The 23,734-nt window shown below is 39.2% G+C and overlaps 1 protein-coding gene across 1 annotated transcript in view; it reads left to right on the top strand.

The window, feature by feature from the left end:
* The first annotated feature begins 479 nt into the window (after nt 1-479).
* Nucleotides 480-23,734, top strand: part of NMU (neuromedin U) — a 30,700-nt gene continuing 7,445 nt past the window's right edge. The window contains exons 1-8 of the mRNA XM_043448252.1: nt 480-710; nt 7,749-7,807; nt 12,654-12,701; nt 16,846-16,905; nt 18,344-18,373; nt 18,463-18,513; nt 20,276-20,350; nt 23,185-23,238. Coding sequence (XP_043304187.1) covers nt 599-710; nt 7,749-7,807; nt 12,654-12,701; nt 16,846-16,905; nt 18,344-18,373; nt 18,463-18,513; nt 20,276-20,350; nt 23,185-23,238 — 489 coding nt within the window. The 5' untranslated portion in view covers nt 480-598. The remainder of the gene's footprint in view (nt 711-7,748; nt 7,808-12,653; nt 12,702-16,845; nt 16,906-18,343; nt 18,374-18,462; nt 18,514-20,275; nt 20,351-23,184; nt 23,239-23,734) is intronic.

Below are 23,734 nucleotides of genomic sequence, written 5' to 3'. Positions count from 1 at the left end.
AGCCAGCACTGCTCTCAGGCTCCCTGGGTGAGTACCAGGGGCTGGGGGTGAGCAGGGGAACGGAACAGAGGTGTGTGCGCCGAGGTGGCTCCCCGAGCTCTGGACAAGAGGTGCCGCAGAGCCGAGTGGGGCAGAGAGGGCTTTCCGGGGAGGGTGCAGAGGGGTCGTCTCTGGCAGAGCATCGCCACCACCAAGTTTAAAAGCCGGGATACCACCCTCTCTGGCCGCCTGGTTTGCATTCCCCTCCAGCTCCCCGTCAGTGCTTCCCAAGAAGGGAGTGGACATGCTTCGTTTTGATCCTCCATTGCAGAGACCCTAGGGCCAGGAGGGTGAAAGATGCGTGGTACCCTGAGTCAGAAACTCGTGCATGGGTGCGGGGTGGGGCGGGTTGGGAGTGACGCGAGGAAGGCCGGGGGCGGGAGGTGACGCGCGCGCGGGGACCTAGCCGCCTCAGCTCACGTGTCCGCGAGATTTAAAAGTTGGCCGCGCGTGGGGCGGTCGGTCTGGCCGCGGAGCCGGCGGGACAGCGCGCAGGGACGCGGAAGCTCAGCCGGAGCACCGCTCGGAGCGCGCGGCGGGTGCAGCGCGGGGTCCCGGGATGCTGCGAGTCGCCAGCCGCCGCCCCGAGCCGCCCGCGGGACATGTGGCCGCCGGGTCCCCGCTCCTGCTGCTCCTGCTGCTGCTGTCTTGTTGCGCGGACGCCTGCGGAGGTAAGAGGACCCCGCGCCCCCTGGGACAGCCGCGCCGCGTCCCGTCCAGTGCCTCTCCTCCCCGCTGCAGTCCTCGATCTCTTATCTCCTTTTCTCTTTACTCTTGGCTGGCGGGATTTGCCACCCTCTCGTGCCGCGGTGCACGGGTCGCCACCCCAGGGCAGCCTGGGCGCACGTGTCTGTGGCCCGGCTGGAGCCTGGACCTGGGCCTGGTGGAAACCCCTAAGCCGGGCAGTCCTCCCAGACTTCGGATGTCCAGCCCGCATGATTTATGGGTAACGGGAGTTAAAATAGTGAAAATGAAAATGCTTTTCCTTTGATTGCAATTACCGGAGGGATTGACAGTGAAGCAAAACTAGAGTGGGTGTGATATTTCCCCTGCTGGTGTGACGTCAACTTGGAAAGTGCTCCGCTTTCTTGGTGAGTGAGCTCCTGGACTCTTCAGGTAACCCGGAGCAGTAACAGGCCCCTGTCCAGCAGTATGGAAAAGGGAGAGCGTGGGCTCTGGGCCACGTAGGTTATTCCGCACCGGATCAGGAATATAGAGTCGGAGAAGCAAGTGTGCAAGCCCGCCTTTCTGTCACTGCTGCAGCTAAAGCCACTGAAGGCAGCTATGATTTGATAGTAACAAGGACTTCTGTGCCTCGCTTAGAGGAAGTGAAAGTGTTCGTTGTTCGGTTGTGTCCGACTCTTTGAGACCCCGTGGACCGTAGCCCGCTAGGCTCCTCTGTCCATGGGATTCTCTAGGCAAGAATATTGGAGTGGGTTGCCATTTCCTCCTCCTGGGGATCTTCCCGATCCAGGGATTGAACCTGGGTCTCCTGCACTGGCAGGCAGAATTCTTTACCATCTGAACCACCAGCGAAGCCGTGGCTTAGAGGAAACATGGGGGGAAAGCAAAAGCAAGGTCTGGAAGGGGTGTCCGAAGCTTGGGGCTTGGAGTAGAGTAGATATAGCCTGTTCCAGTGGAAAGATCACTTCCCTGCTGCCTTAAGGTTACCTTTCCAAGTAGCCTGAGGGGACCATCCCTCATCTCGCAGCTTTGAGCCAGGGCCCTCCTGGGCCAGTGGTAGCCCTACTAAGATCTTGACTCTTCTAGATCTGCAACGGGTCCCCTTATTTTCCCTCTGCTCCCCTCTCGGTAGTGTAAGGGAGGGCTGTTTCATCATTGTCCATAATGTTAGGACTTGAAGCCATTAGTGTGGGAACCTTCCTTAACCTGTAGCCCAGCCCCCTATTAGAGGTGGGGGAACTGACACATCATTCTTTTCCTAATGGAGCTATTGTTATTGCTGACCTCTTATTGTTTTCCCCCTTTCCTTGGGGCATTTGAGATTCAGAGAGGTGGGGACTCCTTGGCTTGAAAAGCAGGGTAATTTGGTTGTGAAATGTAAGCAGTAGAAGCTAGGAGACCTAAACCTTCTCCATCACATGTTCAGCAGTGATACAGCATGCCTTTTGCAAAGTCACGTTAATCTTTTTTCATTTTAAATTTGTTATTGGTAAAATTAGGATGGTCACTTTTATCTACCTTATTCAGAAAGCAGATAATCATAGTTTAATTTTTTTTTCTCTGTGAAGCAAATTTACTTTCCATGCATGTTAAGTACTATATGCTTGCAGTGAATTTTGCATCAGTGAGAGAGAACTTCTTTTAGCAAGGGGATACAGGGGAATTTTCAGGCTCCTGGTGATTGGGCAGAAACTATAGAAAGCAGCAGCCATTTTCTAAAAACAGCAAGTCTTGGGTGTTATTTCCAAAAGAGGGTATCTGCTGGTTGACCAATCCTCTCGTAAATATCTCCACTGTTTCTCAAATTAAGGGATGAGATACCTCTTTCCCTACACAGAAATCCCCCTAGACTACCTTTTTGTGTCTTCTTTCCCCATCAGACCTGCTGTTAATACTAAAAAACTTTTATCTCTCTAAAAATGTGATGAGAAGGGAAGAGGGTGAATTTACCCTCATCTGATCTGCGCTGGTGATCTGCTATATTCCTGAGCTCTGACGGTAGCACTGGAGGGGAAGCTTGACATAAAGAAGCCAAACTGAGAGATAATCCACCAAGATTAATCATTATGCAAGGTGCAAGTGGATGTATCAAAAAACAACAAAGCAAATGCCACAAAGCCAGAGGAAAAAAATCATGTCAATAAGTGCAGCGTCCTCGGCAAAAATGAGTTAGCAGAGCTGCAATGGCAATAAAAAGGTAAAGGGCCAGTCACAGAGTCGGTGGCTGGAAACAGTTTACCGTTCAAAGAACATTAAAATGAAGACAGAAATTTCCTGAAAGAGAGGTACCTTTGGATATCTGTGACAAACTGTCACTTGACATGGCCTCTGACAAGAAGTGATCAAGTGCCCAAGACTAAATTAAGAAGTGTCTTTTCCCACTCATGAAATAGTTCTTGAAATTCAGTCAGCAGTAATGATTTCTGATTTCCAAATCCTACACTAGCTAAGTACTAGCAATGAGAAAAGAAAATGGACACTACTTTTAGAATAGCAGGATCTGCTTTTCTTTCTCTTACACATGGTGTATTTACAGATGCACAAGCTGTTGATCCATATTATTTGCATTAGTTATATTGTTCAGTATAAAACTAAAGGTTTCCCTTTATGAGATAGTGTTAAGTATAAATATCTTGAAACTGATCAAAAATAGTGCAGTTGTTAGCACAACATTGTAAACCAACTGTGTGTGTGTGTGTGTGCACTTAGTCGTGTCCAACTTTTGGTGACCCCATGGACCGTAGCCCACCAGGCTCCTGTCTATGGAATTTTGCAGGCAAGAAAACTGGAGTGGGTTGCCATTTCCTACTCCAGGGGATCTTCTGGACCCAGAGATCAAACCCATCATGGCAGGCAGATTCTTTACCACTGTGCCACCTGGGAAGCTCTACTCTTAATAAAAGCCCTACTTTTAATAAAAATTAAAAGCAAAAACAAAAGAAATCCAATGCCGTTTTTAGGATATAGAAGAGAGTGGCACTGTCCTGACAGTATTTGGGAAAGTATCTAGCACTGCTATTTGATAATGTAAAGCCCACATCCTGGGTATGTCGAGAGGAAAAAATATATCAACTTTAGTTAACAAATAGACAAAAGGGAAATTTTTTCCTCTTACATTTGGATTTAGTCATAGGATATTAAAGCTTTTCTACAAATTATAGGTAAACATTTAAAAATTCTGGTTTTTCTAACCTTTCTGCCCTGCGACTGTGTTTCTGTGTTCTGTGTAAGAGCCACAAAGTATCCCTTTTTTATTATATAAATGCTTGGGACTAAGTTAGACAGTGGCAGTTTTGGTGTGGCTGACCCCAGCTTGGGGAAATGGAAGGAGACAAAGTCTCAAAGGTCTTGGTAAGGCTGTAGGGAGGGGGTGCTTCCGCTTTTCCTGGAGGGTGGAGGATAGTCAAGAGAAGAAAGAATATGAAGTTGTGTTCACTAAACAGAAATGCCCTGTCAAACAGAGATTAACCCTGGTACGATGAATGGAGAAATCAAAAGTACAGGCAGGTGAAGACTGCATCCAGCAAGTGAAATTCCTTGTGTATTTCCTTGCATCATACTTGACTCTGGTTCTCTTCAATCAAATACTGCTCTCTCCCTTTATCCCCCTTTCTTTTACCTTCCTCTTTTTCAAAGCTGTGTACGCTGGGTAACTATAGGTGAGTAATGCATTCAACCTGTAAGGAATGGTCCTATGGCTTGTTAGATTTTTTTCATGAGAATATTTATATCCCTCTTTTGGAATTATTCAGACTTGTTAAAAAGCTTAAACCTAAAACGTTTCTTTGAGCTGCCTAGTTCTGTCAAAAAAGAGTCATCCTCTGTTTCTTTCTGCAATGCAGTGCTCGCTGCCTCTGGCTGTTCACTGTTATCCATGGACCAGCTGCATCAGTTTATCACCAGGAAGCTTGCTAGAAATGCAGACTCTTGGGCCTGTACCCAGATCTCTGAATCAGAATCTCATTTAGTCAGATCACCAGATGTTTTGTATAAAAATTTGAGAAGCACAGCTTTATCCGTTTCTGAAAACAGAATGAACTTAGATGTAATAGTCACCAGACAATAGTGACTTTGAGATATACCTTTGGGCTGGGATAAGAAATATATAATTGAGAAGTGTGTAAGATTGTTTGTGCACCTAGAATAGCTGTCCCATGAAAGGGGATTCAAATAAATGAACTCTCGACTATGGACTACATGATCCATGTAAGTTACTTCTAATGCTGGGTACAGAAAACGTAGTTAAATACTGTTACTTTTATTAGAACTTAGCTTCAATAACAGTATAAATTTGAGTGAACTCAAAGCAACACTTGACTGAAAAGTGGTAGAATTAGGGGGAAAAACCTGTTAGGATTTGGAATCGGTCATACCTGGTTTGAGGGCTTCCCAGGTTGCTGAAGTGGTAAAGAATCTGCCTGCCAATGCAGGAGCCACAGGAGACCCAGGTTGGATCCCTGGGTTGGAAAGATCCTCTAGAGGAGGACATGGCAACTCACTGCAGTATTCTTGCCTGAGAAATCCCATGTGCAGAGGAGCCTGGCGGGCTACAGTCCATCGGGTCACAAGTCAGACATGACCGAGCCTACACACAGACCTGATTTGAAATCTGCTTCTGCTATGTATGTATTTTCGTGACCTGAGACAAATTGTTTACTCTTTCCTTGCTTCAGTTGCCTCATCTTAAAGTGGGAATAAGGAGAGTAGCTACCTTTAAAGGGTGGTGTCAAGGTTTAAGGACATGACATGTTTTAATGCTTAACACAGCGTCTGTGGATTTCTTGGGGGCTCCAGTGGTAAAGAACCCACCTGCAAGGCATGAGACCCAGGTTCCGTCCCTGGAGCGGGAGGATCCCCTGGAGAAGGGAACGACAACCCACTCCAGAATTCTTGCCTGGAGAATGCTATGGACAGAGGAGCCTGGTGGGATATGGTCCACGGGGTTGCAAAGAGTCGGGCATGACTGAGAGACTAACACTTTCATTTTCATAAAAGGGTATTTCTTAACTTTAGTAAGAATAAATGTATATATATATATAATAAAAATAATTACATATAATATTTATAATTTATACAGCATGAATTTGCAAATTAAACCTGTGAAGAAAATATTACTTTAGAGGATATAAGCTAGTTAACATTTTATTTCAACAATAATTAAGGCCTTAACAATTAATTCTTTTTTTAACCTCTGAGCCACCAGTGTCTCCTTAATTCTTTTTTTTAAAAGACCTTTTCTGAGATACAGTTTATGTACCACAAAATTGATCTGTTTAATGATGTAGCTCAGTGGTTTTTAAGTGGACTTAAAGAGCTGGGCACTCATTTGCCTATCCATGTTTCCTTTTTGTCTATTGATTCAAAAGAGTTCTATCCTATAGGGATCTCTGCCATCACCTTTTATTAAATATGTTTCATACATTTTGAGAGTTTTTGTCTTTTAATTTAAATTAATTTGTGATTTATGGTATAAGTAAGTTTTCGTGAAGGTGGTCAAAAGGTACAAACTTTCAGTTATAATAAAGTGTTAGTCACTCACTTGTGTCCGACTCTTTGCGACCCCATGGACTGTAGCCCACCAGGCTCCTCAGTCCATGGAATTCTCCAGGCAAGAATACTGGAGAGGGTAGCCATTCCCTTTTCCCAGGGACGTTCCTGACCCAGGGATTGAACCCTGATCTCCTGCATTGCAGGCAGATTCTTTATCATCTGAGCTACCAGGGAAGCCCCACTAGTTATAGGAAGTACTAGTGATTTACATACAAATAAACATAAAGTTTACATAAAGTTGTGCTATACCATTGTATTCATGCATTTACATGGATTTTATGTGATACTTCATCATCTAAGTTCTCTTTCATGATCACATTAGGAATACCCTGGAGGCATTGTCTTACTTGAAAAATGTTATTTCAATTGGTGGAATATCATTCTTTACAATATTTAGGTCAAACAAGGGCCAGCACTAAACCCAAACTAAAAACAATATGTGTCTGCAATAAATTTTTGTTCCTGCATTATCATACATAGTGGCAAAAGTGACTCTTCAAGCATTCTGAATTAAGTAGAATGGATTTCTTACTTTTTTATGCTCTGTTTTACAAAACTTTTAGTAGTTTTACTTCTCCTTAACAAATGAAGTATTGATTCACCTCTACCAAAAAGAAGAGAGAGAGAAAGAAAAGAAAGAGTGGTGCGGCTATCACAACACGTTTGCCATCACCCCCCAAACATCTCATGTCCGTTTGCGGTCAGTCCCCATTCCCATCCTCAGCCCTAAGCAGCCAGTAATCTAGCACGATAGATTTGCCTTCTCTGGAAGTTCCATAGTAATGGATCCATACATTTATATGTATGAATATAGTCTTATGCATTTGCTTATTTGATTTAGCACAATCTGTTTGAGATTCATCTCTGTTTGCGGCCTATGTCAATAGTTCATTCCTTCTTATGGACCACAATTTTCCATTGTATGGATGTACTACATTTTGTTAATTCACCAGGTGATGGATATTTGGAGTGTTTCCACTTCAGGGCTATTATGAATAATGCCACTAGGCATGTTTATGTACAAGTTTTTGTGTGGACATATAAGTCTTTCACTCTTGAGAGTCTTTGTAATGCTATTAAAGTTTGTTTAATAATTATGTCTCCTTGGTTGCTGGTGGTTTAGTCGCTAAGTCGTGTCTGACTCTTTTGGGACCCCACGGACTGTAGCCCTCCAGGCTCCTCTGTCCCTGGGATTTCCCAAGCAAGAATACTGGGGTGGGTTGCCATTTCCTTCTCCAGCAGATCTTCCCCACCCAGGGATCGAACCCCAGTCTCCTGCATTGCAAGGGGATCTTTACCAACTGAATCACCAGGGAATCCTTATACTGAGTCAAATCCAGAGATACCTAATGAACTAGGAGGATAATGATATACAGTGAAAAATGAGAAATATCATCCAAAAATGAATTATATATAATGTTTAGTTTTAGGAGAAATATTATAACATTAACTTGTGAGTATAACTTTATTTTTAGGTGCTCCAGTATTACCTCAAGGATTACAGCCTGAACAAGAATTACAGTTGTGGAATGAGGTAAAGAATTATCATTACACAAATTAGTAGAAATTTACCCTTTTTAAAAATATCACGGTAAAGTGAAATAATGTAATTGAGCTTTGCGATTTTAGCAACATTCTGAATTCATAATTTTTTATTAAATGAAAGAAGGAAAGATGAAAAGAAACCAAAAATACTGTAAATGGTGAAGATGGCAGAAATAAATCCTAATAATAGAATAATGAGAATAAATATGAATGTGCTAAAATATACCACTGAAAAGAGATTATCAGACCAGATGTTAAAAACAGATTCAGCAACATGGTCTATGTAAAAGTCACACTTGAAGCAGAAAACAAAAAGTGGTTGAGAATGGAAAATGACACAGCAAGTAAATATGAACTGCACAAAAATTGGAGTAGCAGTCTTAACATCTGATAAAATAGAATTCAAGTACATGAACCATTTTAACAGATAAAGATATGTTGATAAAAGAGCAACAGAGCAAAAAGATACAGCCATCATTAATACGTATTAACAGAAGTGAAAATGAAAGTGACCCCATACAGTTCATGGAATTCTCCAGGTCAAAATACTGGAGTGGGAAAAAAAAAAAAAAAATACTGGAGTGGGTAGCCTTTCCCTTCCCCAGGGGATCTTCCCAACCCAGGGATCAAACCCAGGTCTCCTGCATTACAGGTGGATTCTTTACCAGTTGAGCCACAAGGGAAGTCCAAGAATACTGGAGTGAGTAGCCCACCCCTTCTCCAGTGGATCTTCCCAACCCAGGAATCGAACCAGGGTCTCCTGCATTGCAGATAGATTCTTCACCAACTGAGCTATCAGGGAAGCCTGTATTAACAGAAGAATCTCCAAACTTATTTAAGAATTGATAGAAATTCAGGGAAAAATAGATAAACGAACATTTGTATTTGGAGATTTTAATATACCTCTCTCAAAACTGATAGTTAAAGCAAATAGCACACAAGTAGATATGTCAAAGACCTAACAATACAATTCATAAATTTGAGCTATTAAAAATATTTTAAAAAGCATGTACTAAATAGTATGCACATTCTTTTTGAATATAACTGAGGCATTTAAAAATGTAGACTGTGTCTTAGAAGACAAGAAGGTTTCCATAAGTTAGAAAGGGTCCATTTAAAATGTTTTCCAATTATAATGCAATAAAGTTAGGAACTATCAGCAAAGGGATAACTTAAATATCCCATTTGCTTGGAAAATATATGGCATTGGTGAATAGCTCTATGTTGAAAAGAATGATATAAAAATATCATAGGTCAAAGTTTGTATGCTACAGCTAAAACAGTAGCTAGAAAGAAACTTCATATATATTTTTCAGGACAGAAGAAAATTTAAAAACAAATATCCTTAGCATTCAGCTGAAAAATGAGGGGAAAGAACAACAGGGAAAATTCAAATAAATAGGAATGAAGTAAATAATAAAAATAAGGGCAGAAATAGATTTTTAAAAGAGAGAGGAGAAGGAGAACAACAATATTAACAAAACCATATATTTATTGTTTCAGAATGTTAATAAGCACTTGCAGTGCTGATTTTAAAAAGGCAGAGGGAAAGAGAAGGATAAAAAAGGACAAAGACTGAAAAAGAGTAGATCATCAACAAAAATAGAGATTTTATAAATATTTTAAATAAGTGTTATAGGCGATTGGTGAAGTTTGTGCAACTCTATGAATAACACTAAAAACCATTGAACTGTACACTTTAAATGGATGAGTTGTATGAAATGTAAATTGTGTCTCAATAAGCTGTTACCCGCCCCCCCAAGTATTATGGACAGCTATATGGTGATAATTTTGAAAATGTAGATGAAATGGATAAATTCCTAGAAACAATACCTTATGTCCAAAAGATGCAACATTAATACACTAAGTATTGAAGAAACAATTTCTTCTTTCCTTGTAAAGTGAAAGTGTCGGTCGCTCAGTTGTGTCTGACTCTTTGAGACCCTATGGACCTTAGCCCACCAACCTCCTCTGTCCATGGAATTCTCCAGGCAAGAATACTGGAGTGGGTTGCCATTTCCTTCTTCAGGGGATCTTCCCAACCCAGCGATCAAACCCAGGTCTCCTGCATTGCAGGCAAATTCTTTACCATCTGAACCCTCAGGGAAGCCCTCTTCCAATCAATGGCCAGAGTCCTCCAGTACTATGTTTACATACAGTAAATGTAGCTAAAGGATCTCCATAAAGTATAAATTTCCTCTAGAATTCTGTTATATAGTGTTCACCTAGTTAAGGAATTTCTCTTCTCCTTTCTTAAGAGTTTTGTTAATCCTAAATAAAATGTGAACTTAATCAAATATTTTACCTGCACCAACACTGAGATAAGCAACATGCCTGTCAACCACAAATTGGTACTTGCTGTGGGTGCTTGCCATCTACCTCTATAACGATTAAATTGCGTGCAGCTATAGCTGCTGACCTTCAACACTTCCTGAAAAAGTTCAGGGTGGAGAGCAGAAATGAGGCACTCTGTGCTTCGGGACGGAGAAGGCAATGGCACCCCACTCCAGTACTCTTGCCTGGAAAATCCCATGGATGGAGGAGCCTGGTAGGCTACAGTCCATGGGGTCGCTAAGAGTGGGACATGACTGAGCGACTTCACTTTCACTTTTCACTTTCATGCATTGGAGAAGGCAATGGCAACCCACTCCAGTGTTCTTGCCTGGAGAATCCTAGTGATGGTGGAACCTGGTGGGCTGCCGTCTATGGGGTTGCACAGAGTCGGACATGACTAAAACGACTTAGCAGCAGTAGCAGCAGAAATATATTAATAAGATGACAAATTAGATAATGGATATTAATGTAGAATATAGAAACATGTATTTTAGCTTGAAATTATATTTCTGTGAAAAATCTTTGAAAAAACTTTTAGATGATAATCAAATGGAGTTGTAAAACCACTATAAGTTCTTTTATAAAAAATATTTTAAAAAGTAAAATGTTTAGAACATATAGCTAAGCTTTCTACCAGAGGTTTTCAAAATTACAAAGCTATTCAGACACTAGAAACAGGTACTTTTCAAACCAAAAACAGAGACCTAACCATTTTCAAAGGGATTCATCAATGGACTCCACAGAGTTCTCAAAAGCAATTAGTGGTACTTAAAACCATCAGGGCCATAAACTGAACAAAAGGAACAAGTGCTTACCCAAAGGGAAAGACGGCAGACGGTACAGCTCTGCCTTTTAAAGAAAGGAGTACAGAGACTGAAAAGCTTTGCAATTATCTACTAATTTGATTAACTGGAGTTTTTTATTCTGATGTTTTTATTCAAGCAATATTGATGCTCTGATTAGTGAACCCTGAGTTTCAAGAGTCTTTGGACTTGACTACTTCACACAGATGGGCAGCCTGGGCTGGGGGTGGACAGCTTACTCTTGAGCAAATAACATCTTCAGATACCTAAACATCACTATTTTGGGAGGGACCACTTCCTCCTACCCTACTAAGGCAAACTTAATCACGTTTGGGGATGATACACTAAGCATTGGTCACAGTTCAAAGCTTAAAAGGGTATCTTTTGGTTTTCCTCTCTCAATTGACTTCTTTTTTATGTCCTAAAAGCTCAATACAATTTAATTAAAGAGTATTTATTGATCACGTATTTAAGCACGTTAAATAGCCCCCGACCTCAAGAAGTTTACCGTGTGTGTGTGTGTGTGTGTGTGTGTGTGAGAGAGAGAGAGAGAGAGAGAGAGAGAGAGAGAGAGCAAGAGAGAGAGAGATTCTGAAAAGAATCTTTAGAAGATGGAGCAGGTGATAGACACAAGGGACAAATAGAATAAAGCAATTCTCCCAATACAAGTTTTGTGACGTAAAAAGGAGACACAAACATATGTTTTTCTGTAATACTATATGTTACCACATATACTTTTGTTATTCTCTAGGTTAGAGAATCAGATATTTTAGTTTACTTCATGTTTGTTGGAAACAATAAGGAGCTTAAGAAATTATGATTGAAGGATATAATTATCCTCCCTTCAGTTTAGTGTGAGAAATTAAATTCAACAAAGAATTCTAGAATTAAAAGGAGACCCCTGAGATGTTATGTCATAAATAGGACTCAACCTAAATCATCCCAGACAGACAAGAATCAGTCCCATTTTTTCCAGTCCCATTTTAAAAGGCCACTAAAGTCATAAATGCCATTAATTACTCTAGACCCCCAGCATAGTGCTTAACTTCTCAGCACAGTTTTTAATGATTAATATAAATCTCTTATACTATAGTTTAAAATCTTTTGAAGTTTCTTTTAAGGATAAAAGCTGAGGACAGCTAGTTGTCAAGCATAGTCAATAAACCTTCATTGTAAAATAGAACCATTTTCTAATGCTGGCTTCTTGATAGAGAACTAGAAGATGGCTCATGTTGTGTAAGAAAAAGTTTTTACTGTATACTCTTTATTGCTTAGCATGTATGCTATTTTCCTGTTAGTTTAGATGATGTGATTAGATTTATATGTAGTAAAGAACCACGTAACAGGATGCTCCTTAATTTTGAGGCCATTCTTTAGTCACCACACACATTTCTCAGGCTGAATAACACTAAAAGTTTTTCCCTTCAATGTTTGAAGCATCTCTTATCTCTGACGATCCCTACAACTAGAAATGGGGATGTATACCCCTGTGCCTGGGGTCAGATCTTGGGGAAATTCCAATTCCAGGACTTCCTTAGATAGTTTAAAAGCCTCCTCCTTCCCAAATCCAGAGTCCTGAACAGTCATGGAACCTTCATTAATGTTTTACAAGTAACCTGACTTTATAAAATCTGCTTTCTGTTTTTTGTGATCGCCTGTCTGTTTCCAGGATGTAACTGGAATTTTCATGTTTTACAGATAAATGATGCTTGTTTGTCTTTGTTGTCCGTGCATCCACAGCCTCAGGTAATTCCAAATGGAGTTGTTTCAGAGTGATGTAAGCATTTGTGTCATGCTGAAATACTGCATTTCTCCCTCTGGACCTGTCATGATTTTATGAACTTATTAAAACATGTCAACATACTGGAAATTATTATATCATCGGCAGGTAATAATGAGTGTCAAGAGTTTATGTAAGGTGCCAGGCTTTACCTCTAAGAACAATAGATATGCAGATAAAGTACCCATATTTTAGAAAGTCAAATGCTAATTTCAAAATCAAATTCTGTGTTAAAATGTGTCTCTGGCTGTATTAAGGGACTAATATTCTGGTCCCTCAATTGAGTTTTCAACCCATGGAGAGATGAACTTACAGAATCAGATTTAGGAGATAAAAATATCATTGTTAACTGAAAAGTCAGTTTGTGAATGTGGTCTTAGACATGCTGACCTTGCTAAAACTACCCCCAGAATGAAACTGAGGTTAGTCAGAGACTCGAGCCGTTTGCCAGAATCAGGTTTTGTGCCCCAGGGCAGTGACAAGGCAAGAACACCTGGCCAGAGAACTGGCTACCTGAGAGGCAAGGGCTGGACAGAGCGCGCCCACTTTCCCGCTGCCAACCATCGGTAAGGTTAACTCATTCCTCTTCTAAAAGAAGGCTGGGGAGAGAGGAGTATTAGTCCAGCTCCTATACCTGGAAGTGATACCACCCAGGGTTCCTGGCCTCCCCTAATAAGTAGAAATTGACTAGAGGCCAGGCAAGAAATTCAGACAAAGGTTTTTTGGGGCCCCTGTTGCAGCAGAGGGAGCAAGAACAAATAACAGGTTCCCTTGCTCGAACTCCCTGGGTGTTGGGGTGGGGAGCTGGTTCCTTTATATGGGGTGGGGGTAGGGGTATGTCCAGGGGTCGTAGGGATGGACCCCTGGAGGGATGGAGGGATGGCTTAGGCGTTTTGCCCACCTCTCTGGTGGTGTCCCGGAGAAGGCAATGGCACCCCACTCCAGTACTCTTGCCTGGAGAATCCCATGCACGGAGGAGCCTGGTGGGCTGCAGTCCATGGGGTCACTAAGGCTCGGACACGACTGAGCGACTTCCCTTTCACTTTTCACTTTCATGCATTGGAGAAGGCAATGGCAACCCACTCCAGTGTTCTTGCCTGGAGAATCCCAGGGATGGGGGAGCCTGGTGGGCTGCCGTCTATGGGGTCGCACAGAGTCGGACACGACTGAAGCGACTTAGCAGCAGCAGCAGCAGCTGGTGGTGTCCGGTGCAGACTCAGTTCTCCTGCTTCGCTCCTGGCTCTTTAGAAGTAGCGGTTGGGTTTTTTTCGTCTATTGGTATCTTTTTGTCCATAATTTGCCCCAACTGCCCAAACATCAGTTATTTTTAGTCCCATATAGTTTCTTTGCATTTTGTTGCTCAAGGAGAGCTTTGTCCAGGTACAAGCATTGCAGCAAAAGGTCCTGGGTCCCCGCCTGTCTCAGAAACATGGGGAGGAGTGGGAAGTCAGTGTGCCCTTACACGTCTCTGCTGGACGCTGCTCCTTCTGTCTGCAGGTCTGTCCCTGAGTGCCCGTGTAGCAGAGTTAGCCTTCATGTCATACCTTTCTGAATCAGCATCACTAGTCTCCTGATCAGAGAGGGCTCAGCAGAGGCTCTTGGCTCAGCCCCTCTCAGCGCAGTCAGCTCTGTGCCTGGGGTGACCACTGCACGGTCTGGCCAGGGTGCAGTGCCTGTCCTTCAGTCCTTCCAGAATGTCATCCTGGCCGGTGTGGAGTAGCAGCCTCGTAAAGTGCTGCATTTCTGCTGCCTCACTGGGTCCTCAGCCTGCAGAGGACCACCTGCAGTACGTTACAGGCATTAGGAGGTAAAGAGAAACCACAATCACGATAGGTTGACGTTTGTGAATGATATTTCAAATTGTTTGAGGAACCTTGGTGGATATATAACATGGGATGGATATTAATCAGCACACAAGCTTTTGCATTATATACAAAATTCAGGAGCACCCTCAGAATCACTTTTATGTCTGCAAAATTAAAAGGATGAATTTTAAAGCACTCATCTAAAAACCATAAAAGTAAATTAGGCTTTTATTGGCTTTAGAGACTGTGTGCCTTTTGAGGAGAGCTTGGTATATTTACTATGAAAGCTTTTACACTAATTGATACCATTAAAAAAATAATTAATTTTCACATTAGCTATGATGCATGTGATTCTCTGAAGAGTTCTTCAAAACATTTTTACCAAATAGGAAATAAAGACTCTTTTAAAAGGTCCATGATAAAAAAAAATAAAATATTAAAAATCCCATATGAGAAAAATCCTTAAACAACAGTTGCAGCTCAGTGAATATGGCTTCATGTAAAAAGCTGCTGAAGGAAATAGAATTTGTTTGGAAACTTTTTCTGTCAGACTTCAGTCTTGTTGCCACACCTCATCTGACTTAGAAGCTGTTTTCCAAGGAGACACCCATGTATCTGAATTTATTCTTCTTTGAGCTGAGACACATGATATCACTAGACTTTTTTATTGTTTTGTATTTTGCAGCATTTCTAGATGGGCCATAAAAAGAAGTTTCAGGAATTTATTTCTAGATTTTTCTGGGTGACCTGCATACCCAACCGTGAAGGGAAAAAGTGAAAGATATATCAGTGTTCACACTCTACTTTTTCTCTCATCTAACTCCTAATCATAGGCTTAGCAGTCAATAAGTGCAAAACTAGGTCAGACAACCTAGCTGTGTGTGGTACTGGGCAAGTAAGTCACAGTCTCTTAGAACCTCACTTGCTTTATACATGAGAATAACAATTCCCATCCTGTATATATCAAGCTGTGTTTTGAGGACAAAGTGTGATTATGTGTATGAAAATGTTTTATAATTTACTGAAATACTACATACTTATGAACCATTTAATATAGTTAATAAATACCCAACAATTTGCACTGGGCAGGCAAACAGAACAAAGCAGACCTCTGATGTGCTAGGAAAGGTGTTCAGAGAAGCTGCTTCGTGACTCCACCTGTATCCCTAAGCTATAGCCTACCTGTTAAACATGTGTGTGCCAAGGGCAAGGGTCTTGTTGGCCCTGAGTAGTCCTTCATGACACATCTTCTGAATTAGCAGTAACTGCAGCTGTAAATCAAGCTTTACAGATCACACATTTTTTTAATGCTACTGCTGTTAATTGCTCTGTCTGTGGCACTGTGCTAAGAGCTTTAGCACATGTAATCCTTCCAAGAATTCTGCACTGATGTTGCCATCCTTGGTTTATGATGACAGGAACTGAAGTTGAGAGAGGTTAGGCAACCAGCCTAAGGTTACACAGCTAATCAAGAGGAGAAATGGAATTTGCACTGCTTGCATTGCAAGCTGCTCAATTCCAGAGACGCTCCCCCACCCCATTTCAGCTTATTATTTCCAATATGTATTTATTAAGTAATCAATTGTTTCTGATGTGACTATGCTGAATTCTGTGCAAAGCAGGTTTCGCCCCTGCTTGTCCCTCTGTGCTCCTCCTAACCACACCCAGCTGGCTGTGAGCCACAGGAGCCCTGCCCTGCTTCTAGGCTCAGATGCTTTGAAAAACCTGATCCTGGGGTGTGCAGTCAGCAACCTAGAAGGGTGGGAACTCAGCCTAGGTGCGCTGTGCGGGGCCTGGGCTTCCTCCCATCCAAACTCCCATTGTTTGCAAACAATTGCAGGATTTTCTTTTTTTCTTTTGTTTTTTTTTTTTTCAGGATTTTCAGATTAGCCAATAATGAATAAATTCATCGAGGTTCACCGCTTTGGCATGTAGATTCAGACTTAGCAGCAAGCTGAGAAGAATAACCGCTCTTTTTGCACTTCCTCATTACTCTCAGTCAGAATTTTAGCAAATATTGAGAAGTTTTGTATCTGGACCCCCAGTGGAAGCCTTAATCAGTGCATATGTGCAATATACAACTTTTTATTTCCTGGTTGGAAAGACAGTTTTACTTTTAGGAGCCAAATTTTTTGTCATGAGAGAAAATGAAGAATTTCAACAGTTGCAATGGGCCATAAGAAGAATTCTATTTAGGGTATTGAAATATGTATGTCCTCATGATCCTGACATTTTATGGTTATTTCTTCTGTGCAAATATTGTTAAAGCAGAGGCATCATCTGTGTATCTTCTTATTTATATTAGGCATCCAGTGCATTGGAGGAGCTTTGCCTCACAATTATGGGGACTCTACCAAAGCCCCAGGTAAGGTTCAAACAGTGTTTAATTTGTAGGCAAAAACAATTGCTCAGAAACATCTTGGAATTCCTCCTGGAAGAAAATATACTCAATTTAGGAAGCATGCTAAGAAGAGCTATAAGAACGAACATAAGTTGATTTTGGATGAGAAACAAACACTTCAGTTTCTTTGATGCCTGAGAATTTAGGGTCATATTAGTGGAGTTTGCAATCATCTAATTGGAAAATCATATGCCCCCCTCAAGTATAAGATGTGTTCTAGTTCTGATGAGAGAAATTTGGGGTCATTTTGGCTCTTTCTCTCTCCCTGAATCATACTACAGTTGGAGACCACATGCATTTTTCTAACCTTGGAGGTTAGGACACTGTACTTTGTCAGAGAGGACATTAATAATGCAAAAAAAAAAAAAAACAAAGCAAACTGTATTGTCCATGTCGGTTTGAAAATTATATTCTTACTGTGATGTCTTGGTTTCTTATTAAAATTATTATTTGATTCTGTCCTGAAGTGAGGCAATGGGAACTTGAAAAATGGCATAATGTACCATACCTCAGTTGTTGTTCTATATCTTATAGGTGAACTAATTTTAAAACTACCTTATTAAGGATAAAAGCCTCAGGTTTAGAAAATATTTTTCATTAGTAGTTTAACCTATTATCGTTGGTGTGTTCTGATTTCCATACCTCACACACGCAGTAATTCAAAGAAAACTTGATATTTTAGAAACATAAATATTTTTGGAAACCAAGTGTTTACAACTGTATTTTTTTTCTGATGTTTTTAACGGTGACATTTTCCAAACCACTTAATTGACTTTTTAATTAAGAGGAAATATATGACAATGGTGTTTACCCGTGAGTTTCTATTTATATTAAAAGCAAATGAGAACAGAAAAGAACAACAAAAAGGGAATGATATGTCTCATTCTTTTTTTTTTTTTTGATGTGTCTCATTCTTAAAGACAGCTTTTTGGAATGAGAGAGGACTCTAGAGAAACATATGGAAGGAAGTAAAAATAACTGATAAGTCTTACTATGCAGTGACAATTACAAATAGTTTGATGTGATTCCTTCTAGTCTTTTTCTCTGAATATTCTATCATGTGATCATATCAGAATTTCCTATTCCACCACTACAGAACACTCATGATGTTTCCAATTTTTTGCTCTTATGAATAATGCTGTAGTAGAAATCTTTTTTCATACTCTTATTTATAGTTTTTAGTTAATTGCCCATTTATTTTTAGAACAATATGTACTTAACTAATTTCAGTCTTATATTTTATATATAACATATGTAGCACATGTTTTAAGAATTATAATCTTATAATAAATTATAAATTGTATACTTTACATTTATAAATTGTATACTTTACATTTATAAATTTTATACATATTTCTTATTATTTTCTAATATAATATATTTATAAATCTCTTTTCAATAGGAAACAGATGAAAAAGATAACACCAAAAGGGTAAGGTGATTTCATAAGTATATACATTTTAAAATAATCAGGAAACCTCTGATCATTCATAGTAAAGCTCACTACTTTTTTTTTAACAGTTCTTATTTCATTATTCGAAGACTCGAAAGTTGGGCAATTCAAATGTTGTGGTGAGTTGTAGAATTACTTATTAGTGATCACTTGTATTTTTTTAAAAAAAACTGTTTTTGCAATTTATCTCATAGAGCTAGATCAAGATTCATGGTTTTTTTTTCTTTAAACATTTATATATAAATGAACAAATGGAATTCAGTATTTATTATACATTTATTTTATATCTCAATAGCTACAAGTACATTAAATCCATTCATTTATTCATCCAACGATTATTTACTGCGTATCTTCTATGTACCAAGCCAAGCACAATTCTAGGTACTAGAAATAATGGCAGTGTCATGCAACTCACATTTTAGAGGCCAAAAAATGCAAATATGATTAAGTAAATCACGTTGGTTTAGTTGTTGATTAGTGCAGTGGGAAAAGACTTATGCAAAGTCATTTTAAGAAATATTTTAAAAGATGATTGTCAAAAATGTAATTATTGCCTGCAATGTGGGAGACCCGGGTTCGATCCGTGGGTCAGGAAGATCCCCTGGAGAAGGGAATGGTAACCCACTCCAGTATTCTTGCCTGGAAAATTCCATGGACAGAGGAGCTTGGAGGACTACAGTCCATGGGATCGCAAAGAGTTGGACATGACTGAGTTACCAACACTTTTACTTTTTCAGAAATATTGACTTGTATTCCTAAGAGCTCCTTATTTGTAACTAGGCATTTGAGAATTTACTCTCTCAGATTATCCAGATACCAATAACTTTAATTCATTTCACTTCTAAATTGTGTGGCTGTAGTGGTGGTTTTCTTTTTGTATGCATGGATTTATAAAGTGCTAACCAACTTATTTCAGTGTTTCAATTTAGAATACTTAAAAATTACTTGACATAATATTCTTTCTAAGCTTGTGACTCACTATCATGGGCCATTTTATGGAATGAGGAACATAGTGTATTTTAAACATATGTTTACCTGTAGGAACGTGACTGTAACTATAAACATAGTTTTAAATATTTATCTCATTGAATAACAACTTCTCTTACATGTGAGGAGTTGAAAGTTAGGTTATATGGGCTTTAAACCAAATACACGTTGAACTGATTAACAGGTAACCATCATAGGTGGCTTAAAGTAATCCGTTTGATGAATGAATTTAATGTTTGTGAGAAGGTTCCATTTAAGACATGCCTTTAAAATGAAACGGTATCAGGTAGCCACATGTCTCAGATGTGCTTTCATTTTCTTCTGCTTGACGTCTTGGGAATATGTATGTTAGTCACATTTTTCACGATCAATGACACGTTGCCATTTTTTGTGTCTCCTGTTGTCTTGTTCCACGTGTTCAGTTTTAAATGAAATATATATTTTATAAGGAAGATTACTAGATGTGTGTACAGTATAATCTTCCAGATGAACATGTTCATCATGGAAAACTGATTCTTAGAGAGTTGATTTCATTTGCCCCAGACCGTTCTTAGTAAGTCTGGAAGCAGACAGGCGGCTTGTTGCTTTTCAAAGATACAGGCAGGGGTTTTCCTTGTTGGCTGGTGATGGAGTTCAGGCCCTCAGGAAAGAACTTCATCAACAGAATGATGGAGATTCCCAGCACAGAACTGCCAACTTTTATTCCATCCCTTGGCCTGTTCTCCACGGCTCTCTGAAATGCTCACTGAGGACTGTCTCGGGTCACGTTTTTCTCATTCTTTTCTGGCTGGAGCGAGCATAGTGGGTAAAAGCAAAGGCAGATAGGAAGCCGTCTTTACGCCCAGTGCTGGGAAGCTGGTGTGCTCATCACGCGTGTGTGTTCGTGTCCCTCAGTCGTCTGTCGTGCATCCGCTGCTGCAGCTCGTCCCGCGACTGCATGAGAGAAGGATGAAGAGGTTCAGACTGGACGTATGTAACCGCCTGCACGCGCGCTCCGCCGCTGCGTGTGGGGCAGCCCTTTCTGCTTATCCCGAGGGGCGGTGGTTTGTAAGATCTTCCCCCATAGGCCTCACGTAGCAGCTAGGTGGCCTCCAGAAGAGGGCTGGTTTGCAGGAGTATTTTCACACTCAGGAGGAGGAGCACTGTCCCCCTCCCCATAGCATATCCTTCTAACTCAGGCTGTGGGCAGCGAGGAAAGCCTGGATTAGACTTCCTTTCAAGGACCGGCCCCTCCCAGTGAGGCAACCTGTTCATTCTTGGTTTGAGAAAGGACATTCCTATTGAGTCATTAGATAGGAATAGGGGGAAAGATCAAGGACCTTTCCTGACCCCTCTGTGTACATGTGGCTTGAATGACAAGCTTTCTATCCAGGTAGCAAAGCATTAGTAAGAATAAGGTTTATGAAGTAAATATATCAGAAATTAAATGTAGGTATTTTGTTTTTTTCCACAATTAGCAAAAATATGGCCCCAATTCAGTGTCTTATGTTTAAGGTAAATATAACTAAGTTAACATATTTTTAAACTGGAAATTGTGACATTTTTACTGCCCTTTGAAAAGAATCATAATTCTCTGATGATGAAAGTTTGTAGGCATTGTTCTTATGTAATGCCTTCCATTATTGGAATACATTATAGTTTTCAGTCTTATGGGATCTCACTTTATTCTTTTGACAATTCTGTTGATACTTACATAAGTAGTATTATGCCTGGTTTACAAAAAGAAAAACAACTCAGAATAGTTAAAGGAGTTTCCCAAGATCACAGTAGTGAGTAGGATTAGAGATTACAACAATTTCTTGATTTCTAGTTTAGGGAAATATTTTTTTTCCACTATGCTGTTCCCTTGGTAGTCTAATCTTGAATATTTCTGTTACTTTATTGTTAAATTTTTCTTAAGTACCATATTAATTTTATTCTTCTACTACCAAAAGTTTTCAAATACCTTTAAAAATGCATAGTTTAGGCAAATAAATTCCTCAAAATTTATTTTTATGATCACTATCTCCTCCCTAAACGCTTCATATGGTTGAAGACAATACTGCTGCCAACTTTAATGAGAAATGGAAGAGTAGCCCCTTAAAGAATTTCCAACATGAAAAAATCAAATCAGTTGTCAACTTTCTAGAAGTAATATATGTTTTTTGAATTAACTTTTACTTTCTGAAGAGTCGTCTTGACTTACAAATAGTGTAAAATTTCAATGTAAAAATCCAGTTTCTTAAAATACACCAGCAAAATTATTAGTTTACTACAACATTTCAGTGTTATTATTTGCAAAATCAAAACTACTCAGTAGCATGGCCAGCTTCGTACTTTGTCTCAATGTTCCACCTTGAGTGAGACTATATTTTCAGATAAGTAGCTGAGAGCATGAACTCTAGCTTGGTAGTAATATCTTATTGGACAAATGATAGCTCCAAAAAGTATTTCACAGCAAACTAGGTTTCCTAGGAATCTATGAGAAAAGAAAGTAAAACACGAATTAAAAAAAAAAATTACAGTTAACTATGGGCTTTTCTGGGCCTAAATTGCTGAATTTTAAACCATATTTTTGATAGTGAAATATTTTGGGTTCTTAAAGAAAATGAATTTTCAGATTTTAGTAGAGTCAAACACTTTCCTTACATTTTCTTTGCTGGACATCCTCACTTCCATCCCAACATAGTTTTTAGCATTACCTCCCAAATTCTTTTATATACTGTTCTATCACCAATGATAAGACTGAAAAGAACTGTGTGTTTGAGTTTGAAAACTTTAAATTTGGACACATTTTAAGTTTTATGTTATTCTATCTTTCTTTTTCTCTGCTTAATATAAAATACATAGCTGTTCTTAAATAACCATATATAGTTTTTATATTTACATTTTTAAATATTAAAAATTTCCATCTTTAAAGTAATTTGGGGGGATTTATAGTCAGGATGAGAATTAGGTATAGAATGTTCAGAATTTAAGATACATTTGTTATAAAGCAAGGATTTCAACATTTTAATAGCTGTCAGGGACATTTCTTAAAATCTAAAAATATGATTATGTTTATGGAATATTGGAATATTTGAAAATGGTCTTGATGACAAATTTCATAGTGATTGCTGTCCTGACACTTATTTAAGTAGTTTTTGAAAATAGGAAGCTACAAGAACCAACATTTATAGAAATTATAAAATGTTACATACTTTTCTATTAAGTTTGAAATTAAATGTTTGAAAAAAGAAACAGTTCACTGAATAATCAGTTTGTTCCTATTTTTTTAAATTACCATTTCAGTGTATATAAGTATATGGGGAAAATTTCCTCTGAAGTCTCAATGAATAAATATAGTTTACCAAAATTATCCCTCAATTTCAATTTAAATTCCTGTATTTGTGTATTTTAGCTATGACACAGTTCTATTTTATATTTTTTGCCTGTTCATTTGTTAGCACATACAACATGTACTATAAAGAAATTATTTTATTCTAACAAAATGCTGAAAGGAGATTTTAAACAGTTACTTATCTATGAAATGTCTTCTGCCTACTTGTTGATGAATATACATACAACTGACAAATTTCCTGAAAATAGAATCTGTTAGACTGTTAAGGAAATTAGATTAAAATACAACTCTCTGATCTTACTGCTAGTATCACTGAAAATTCTTCAGGTGTAAATACAAAAATTACTTAATGATATGAATTATATACCCAAATCCTTGATTCCCTCTTTATTTAATTATGGTGGTTGAAAATAACTATATCCTCAAGAAGCATTTGCACTTACTTTTACTGTTTGATTTTTAATATCCTCATTTTCTCTTCCAGGAAGAATTCCAAGGTCCTAATGCAAGCCAAAGTAGAAGATATTTTTTATTCAGGGTATGCATATACTGTAATTCTTTAAAAATTCAATCAATATCAGCATTGAAAAGTATTTTCACTGTGCATTTATTTATATTAACGTGTAAGTTTTAATTGTTTTTAAGTTTATCCCAAGATATTTGATATCAAGTGTTACAGTCTGAGATTCACTTCTGTCACCAGCTTGTTGCTCTAATATTATGGTATCTCTGATCTCTTCTCTAATCCAGTATTCATGGTTGTAAATACCCCAAATAGCATTCACTTGTTTCATGGTTTAGTTCCATAATGTTTCATCTGCAGGAAATAAGTGTCTCAAAGGTGTATTACTCCTTAAGTTTTTTTTTTTTTTTTTGGCCGCACCACGTGGCATTCAGGATCTTAGTTCTGTGAACAGGAATTAAACCTGTGCCTTCAGCTGTGGAAGCACGGAATCTTAACCACTAGACCACTAGGGGAGTCCTGATACTACTCCTTAAGTTCTAATGAAATATTGAGCTAAAGAAATATTAGC

This window comes from Cervus canadensis, chromosome 26, assembly GCF_019320065.1.
Source record: "Cervus canadensis isolate Bull #8, Minnesota chromosome 26, ASM1932006v1, whole genome shotgun sequence".
Taxonomy (NCBI): domain Eukaryota; kingdom Metazoa; phylum Chordata; class Mammalia; order Artiodactyla; family Cervidae; genus Cervus; species Cervus canadensis.
This window is presented reverse-complemented; position numbering and strand designations above follow the sequence as displayed.